Raw genomic sequence first — 7,522 nt, 5'->3', positions numbered from 1 at the left:
ACCAATGATGTCTCCTCTCGATCAAACCACAGTTCCTTCCTTGATTGATTATGTCCGGCTACCATCAAATCTTTCCCGTTCTCAGCATTGATCCAAACCGCATACCAGCAAACTACTCCTCCGAAAACACAAGCCCAAGCCTCTTTTGATCGGTACTCTTTATTCACAAATTCTCCTTTCTTTCTCAATTATATCTCGTGGACTATGCAGACTCAAAAGAGGTATTAATCTTCTCGTTTTTGATCTGCTCTCAGCTTCCACCTTTTTCACTAACAAACGAAAACACTGGTACTCCGATTGACTACACGAAAACAAGTCTTCTCTTCTGATCTGCCTGTAACCAATGACGTATAATATATAGACTCGGTGAACGCTTTAAAAAGTGTCCGCAACATGAAATACCTTTGTTATTGTTTATTGTTTTGATACGAAGTTGCACGAAGTTCATGATTTCTTACGAAGCATTACGAAGTTGATCTTGTTGTGTTTGAAAATATTTTCATTTTCGCCATTTTGTGTGTTTAGATAATATTTTATGTGACAAGCAAATTTTATTTTAAATTTTTAAGAGTCATTTACCTACTATTTTAGTAAAATGCCATTTAAGTGTCTTGTCTGTGGTCGCGGAAGTTCGAAGAGCGAAACGTTATCACTTTTCAAGTAAGTTATTTTTTATATGTATGTTTTATAAATATTAGGTTATGTGGTGATAGCCAGTGGAGGCGTTATAGTTGTTATTTATTTAATAAATAAATCAATTATTATGCATTATACTGAATACTAACAATTTCCATTAAATTTTTTGTTTTTTTTTTATTAAAATCGTTGCATAGAATTTTTCTTACTAATTTTTTTTTCATAGATTTCCTTTTGGGGAAGAAAAAAAAGAAATTTGGATAGACATATTACAATTAAATAAAAACAAGCTTTCCAGATGGTCACGTATTTGTTGTGATCATTTTGATCCAAATGATCTTATCACGAAATCTGGCTTTGTTCGTCTAAAAGAAAATGCAAAACCATTAGCTATACCAAGGTGGGTAATACTTTTATTAAATTTTTACATTGGTATTTAATATTTATATAAATTTTCTGTTTATTGTTTCTTCTATATTGTTTTCTCTTTGCATACAGGTCTTCTAAAGATGTTAAAGAGGTGGTAGGAACTAAAGCTTGTCCTAGTCCATCAGACAGCCACAATTTAAATTTCAAAACTAGAGAATTTCTTACTGGAAGGTATGTAATAATTCTAAACCAACTGTATACAGGTTAATCATATTTTAAGCTTATTCAAATTCAAATTTATATTTGCAATGTGTTACATTCAAAGTGTATTAAATATTTTTTCAGACAAATATCCAGCAGCTCAACAACACAAACTGCTAGCAGTGAACGAACTTTGTCTGCCTCAGAAACTGATGAATTCTTGGGCAAGGAAAATATCGAAGGGCATGCTGCAGATAGAGAATTAGTAGCTAAAAAAATTAACAAGAGGTAAAATTCATTTAATTTTTCGTTTGCATTATTATAAACTTGAATAAGCAATTTTTCTTTCATTAATCATTTTATTTTTAGGAAGCATTATGTGGGGGATTTTTCCATGTCGGACTTGGACTGCTCAAGAAAAAGAAAAAGGTACATGGAATCAGTAGACATGTATATAACAAAAAAAAAATACACAAATTGACACCCTAAGAAAATCTACCAAAAGATGGAAACAACGAGCAACAACATTAAACGCATTGGTGAAATCATTAAAAGAAAAACTGTATGTTACAGAAAATGCTGAATCTGTGTTGTTGGTAAGTTTTCTTTCACATATTCCATAAAGAACAAAATTAAATTAAAAAATTAATGGGAAACTCCCAGTAGTTGGCTGTATACCATTGTTTAAAAAACTTATACAGAAGCAAAACACTTCACATTTGTATGTAGGTATAAAACATTTAATTTAAAACATTTTTAAAAAGTGTCATCAAAATTTACACAGGTGCATAATGTGATGTTTTCAATCTCGTTCAGATCATCCTCAGTGCCTTCTTTTGTAATTGAAGCTAACACTGTGAAGATATAATTCTTCTTGAATTATATTTCCTGTCACCTCAGCCAGTTGGTATTTGTCGTTTTAACTGACAAGAATCACATGTTTAAGTCGAGCAAAGAAACATGTTGCTCTTTAAGTATTAAATCTTTATCCAATGTCATCGACATATGGTCACATTAGAATTTAAATTTTGAAACATGTAAAACCATATATTGATGTCACAGCTATTTTTTTAGTGTTTTCAATTACAAAAGCAGGCACTGAGGATTATCTGAATGAGATCGAAAACGTCATGTAATGCACCTGTGTCAATTTTGATACAACACTTTTTAAAAAAGTTTTAAATTAAATGTTTTATACCTACATACAAATGTTAAGTGTTTTACTTCTGTATAAAATTAAATTATTATTATATTTTATTTTTATAATTATTTTTTTATTTTTTATTGTTTTAGGCCTCTTTACCAGAATCAGCCAAAGCATTGTTTCAACGATTTTTAAAGGGTTCCAAATGTGCCAAATATTCTCCAGAATTAAGGTCATTTGCACTGACTTTAAATTTTTATTCAGCAAAAGCCTATGATTTTGTAAGAAGAGCTTTTAATAATTCATTACCACACCCATCAACCATAACAAAATGGTACCAAACTGTTGATGGTGCACCTGGATTTTCCAAAGAAGCTTTAAATGCTTTGAAAAACAAAGTTGAAGAAGCAGGGAAGCAAAATAAAACACTTGTGTGTAATTTAGTGCTGGATGAAATGTCTATTCGTAAGCAAGTGGAATGGGATGGAAAAAAATTTACTGGCTATGTAGATTTTGGTACAGATATAGAATCTGATAATGTACCAGAAGCAAAAGAGGCACTGGTGTTTATGTTAGTAGCCTTAAATGACAATTTTAAAGTGCCAGTTGCATATTTTTTAATTGACAGTTTTTGTGGATCAGAAAAAGCATCCTTAGTAAATCTTTGTTTAAATTTTATTTATGATTCAGGCATAAAAGTCTATTCATTAACTTTTGATGGTGCTGCCAACAATTTATCAATGGCCAATGCTTTAGGTGCTAAAATATCTGCAACAAATATTGAGCCTTTTTTTCTACATCCAATAACTAAGGAGAAAGTTTTTATATTTTTAGATGCGTGCCACATGATTAAGTTGGTTCGTAATTGTATGGGTACATTTGTTTTGAGTAACGTAAAAAATGAAAAAATTGAATGGCAGTATTTAAAAAATCTTGTTGACTTGCAATATGATGAAAAATTACATTCTGCCAATAAATTGAGGTATCGCCATTTGAGATGGGGACAGGAAAAGATGAGGGTAAACTTAGCTGTTCAAACCCTAAGTAAAAGTGTGGCAGACGCTTTGACATATTGTAACAAAGAAAAAAACTTTAGTCAATTTAAAAATTCAGAAGCTACTTCGGAATTTATCATGATTTTTAATAATTTATTTGATATATTTAATAGTATGACATATTATTCTAAATACTCGTTTAAAAATTCTTTAAATATTAATAATGAGAAGGAAACTTTTGAATATTTAAAAATGGCTGAGAGGTATATATGTGATTTAAAATTAAATGATATAAGTATCATATCTTCACAAAGAAAAGTGGGTTTTTTGGGTTTCATTTCAAATATCGCAAGTTTGAAAGGATTATTTAATCTTTTGGTTAAAGAAAAAAAATATTTAAAATATTTACTTTCTTACAAACTGTCGCAAGACCATTTAGAATTATTTTTTGGGGCTGTAAGGGGTAAAGGGGGTTATAACAATAATCCAACTGCTCGACAATTTGAGGCAGCTTTTAAAAGATTGCTTATTCACACAGAAATATCAGGACCTAATACAGGGAATGTTAAAAATATAAATAATGTTGGCATTTTAACCGCAACATCTGCACGACCTATTACTAGTTTAGTAAACATAGAAGAAAATTTAGAAGATTTTACACAAAAGACAACAATTTTTTATGAGCATGACTATTTTCAAAAAGATGTTTTAAATTTAAGTGTTTATGTAGAAGATGTAATTGGATATATTTCTGGCTTTATAGTTAGAAATTTAAAAAAAATCATTAAATGTACAAAATGCATAATAATATTAGAAAGTGAAGAAACATTTTCAAAATTACAGTTAGTAAAACAATATAAAAATTTAACTAATGCTTCGAATTTAGTTATAAAAATATGCAAGGAGGCAGAGAAAAATTTTAGAATGTATATAAACAAAATTGAAAGTAGTTCAAAAAATTTATTAAATAAATTAATAAACGCCACAATGAATAATTTGCCTCGTGACATCATGGATAGTTTTGGTGATCACATTTATGACAGTGAACTACTCAACAATCATTGCATTCAATTATTAAATTTAATTTTAAAAAAGTATTTCACGCTAAGACTTCATCATGAAGCCAAAAAAAAATTAGATGTAGATAGGCAGAATCGTATGAGAAGTTTGTTGACTAAAAGGATACTGTTTAGACATGAATAGAAAAGATCATTCCACACAAGGTAAAATCACTATTGATTTTACCTTGTTTATTTTTATGCCCACCTTATTTAAAGCTCTATTCCGTATCGTTACACTTCTTTGTTGTATCTGTTTTTTTAGGTTTCAGTAACCTATATGTAGTTGATGTATGTAGTTGTAGTTTCTTTTATAACTATTTTTTTACTTTTTACCTTTAATTTATTACTTGCGGAATCTCAAGTTAGTAGGCAAACTCCCGTACGAAATTTCGGATGTAGAAATATTTTACTTCGGGTAGGGACTTATTGTTAAAAACAGTTTTATTTGTATTTAAAGACAGACGTGGCAACCGCCCATGCGAAGTTTGTACGTCCGTCTAATTCATAACAGTCGTTGAAACATGGTATTGTAAATCCGAAAGTCAAACAAAAAACACATGTTATATCCTAGTTGTCAATTCAATTCTACGAAAGTCGATAGTAAAATCCCATAGCGGGAAGTTAATCAACACTGATGATTCCCAGTTAGTAATTCAATTGCGTCGGCATTTTGCCGTATAATTTTAATACTTTTAAGTATGTTTTCTTCAATGTAAACCCATCTACTGTTTTTGTTTTGCGTTTAGTTACGCAAGTACTCCACAAGTAAGTAATCTAAACCACATTTTTGCATTTGACAGATATAATTTTACCTTAACGTTTTTCTTAACTGAGTGGAATTACTTGCTTTTTAGCTTCACTGAAGATGGACTGATTAGTCCGAAAACGTTCTGAACTTTATTATAATTCATTTGGATTTTTAATTTAATTTTTTAATTAAATATACCACTTACAACAGAAGTTTTTTACTTCGATGTTCGAGTTTTTAAATTTATTTATTGAATATATGTTTTATTAATTATTTATTTTTAACCACATATAAATACAAACATGTACAACTATAGCTTGTACCATCCCTAATGAACGGGACAAGCGGAATAGTACATTATAAAATGTTAAAAGCGCATTTATAAAATGGCAAGAATTTTAAAATTTCGCTTATAAGTAAAGCCTGGACAAAAATTTTCAAACTTGCGATATATATTTTAAAATCTAAAAATCCTTTTTATCTCTCAGAATTTAAAATTGAATTACCAGTTATATGTAGTTTTAAATTACTTATAGTGATTGGCTGTTTTTAAAAGTCTTTATTTCTAAAATTATTTAAACCCAATGGTTTTTTGTTTCCTAGTTGCAATAGGTTTTATAGGATTTTTTTTTATTTCGAAATATGTGTCTCGACTGCTATGTGTCTCAATTGTACATTGACACATGTACTGTCAAATGCAGTTGAAACATTTTTACTAAATAATTGAGAAGCAAAGTTTAATTTCATTTTTTGTTTATGAAAATGAATATGTTGGCTTCGCAATTTATTAGCTAAATGAAAACGTTCATTCTCTTGCAAGTTGTTTAATTCTTTAAAATATATCCATGCTAAAATGTCATTATTACTATCCACATGATCATACTTCTCACCTATAGTATTCCCAAACAATTTAATCAAATGGATATCAGAATTATTACGATGCTGGACAATGTTGGTATTTGTACAAGGGTGTTTAAATGTAGTTTTTAAGGTATTATGGTTCAAATTACAACCTAACCGTTAGTTAACCCATTTTCAAATTCACTGGAGCACCATCAAAAGTTAAACTTACAACCTTAATAACATTAACAAAATTTAGCAAAAAAGCCAGCGCTGTTTTCCTTAATGTTTATACAGTTGATCCTGTGCCAAAATCAATGTATCCGTAACATTTGTTTCTTTCGGGAACCCACTCTTGTTGATGGATGTGCATTTCATTCATAATTCTACTACATACAAATGGTGCTTCAAAGTTCATAGATTTTAAACGAAGAACATCAAATTCTTTATTGAATCCAGGTTCACCATCAACACTCTGAAACCACCTACTGAGTGTTCTAGTATGAGGAAAGCATTTATTAAAATGTCCTTCTAACATAATTATATGCAGAAGGCGAATAAAAATGGAGTGTAAGAGCAAATGCTTTGAATTCTACAAAATATTTTATTGTTAAGCCTTCTTTTTGTTCTTATAATACCGCCTTATAAAAAGTTCAGTTGGTCCACCCATTTTTTCAAGGATGTCTAATGTTTCTTCATGAACAAGATTTAGTAATATAGTTAGTTAGTATAGATAGTTAATAAGTATATCAAAACAACCAATACACTGAAATCTATCCTGTCAAAACCAAACCTAACAAGGTACAAGAGAGATCAAAGAACTGCATTTATAAAATACCCTGTGAATGCAACAATTTCTATGTGGGAGAAATCGCAAGACCACTGTCAGGATAAAGCCGTCTGTATACCAGCATTGATCTGCCATTATGAGATTTGTTTTATTTAAATCCCTTTTGTACCTCCCTATAAAGAGGATGGTAAACGACTTTTAGAAATTATATTTAGGTTGCATTGTATCTGGTACTATTTCCAAATCTAGGTAATTTTTAATTATCTCTCCAGATTTGATCCAGGTATCCTTTTGCCCTGCTTCCTGACATCTTATCCACCTTATCTTCGCATCCTTCTCCATCCATATACCTATGTAATGAAGAGAGATCAAGCATGACCTCCATGAGGCAGTTGGGGTAGTCAACATGGCTCGTTATATGATTAAGCATGCTTGTCGTTGAAGCTTATTCAGCTTCTATTTGGTGGTCTTTTGTTTTTATTTAAACTACCATATAAGTGCGTCATACGTAATCATAAGTCTGGCTGTAGTCATATATAGCCAGTACATCGGTTTGGGTTTCAAACCCCATGTTTTCCCACATATTCTTTGACATGTGGAAAGTGAAACCTTTGCCTTGTTGGTTATTCTTTCCAACTGGGCGTTACATGTAAGCTGCACATCTAATATTACTCCTAGATGTTGTACTAAGATTGATAGAGAATTTTTCCATGTCGTGCTACCTACTAAGGATATTTA

The 7,522-nt window shown here is 30.4% G+C and overlaps 1 protein-coding gene across 2 annotated transcripts; it reads left to right on the top strand.

Annotated features, from left to right (window-relative positions):
* The first annotated feature begins 380 nt into the window (after positions 1-380).
* On the top strand, positions 381-4,896 carry LOC140431086 (uncharacterized). 2 transcript variants are annotated; one of them, XM_072519011.1, is made up of 6 exons: positions 381-660; positions 863-1,036; positions 1,135-1,236; positions 1,351-1,494; positions 1,576-1,802; positions 2,500-4,896. In XM_072519011.1, the coding sequence occupies exons 1-5, from the start codon at positions 596-598 to the stop codon at positions 1,685-1,687; spliced, it is 597 nt and encodes a 198-aa protein (XP_072375112.1). In that variant the 5' UTR covers positions 381-595; the 3' UTR covers positions 1,688-1,802; positions 2,500-4,896. The 2 variants fall into 2 exon arrangements, with proteins under 2 accessions (XP_072375112.1, XP_072375113.1); XM_072519012.1 differs by lacking the exon at positions 863-1,036 and having other exon boundaries at positions 382-660.
* The last annotated feature ends 2,626 nt before the right edge of the window (positions 4,897-7,522 follow it).

Source organism: Diabrotica undecimpunctata, unplaced genomic scaffold (genome assembly GCF_040954645.1).
Source record: "Diabrotica undecimpunctata isolate CICGRU unplaced genomic scaffold, icDiaUnde3 ctg00000568.1, whole genome shotgun sequence".
NCBI classification, from domain to species: Eukaryota; Metazoa; Arthropoda; class Insecta; order Coleoptera; family Chrysomelidae; genus Diabrotica; species Diabrotica undecimpunctata.
Note: the sequence above shows the minus strand (reverse complement) of the source record. Positions and strands in the feature narration are given on the sequence as shown.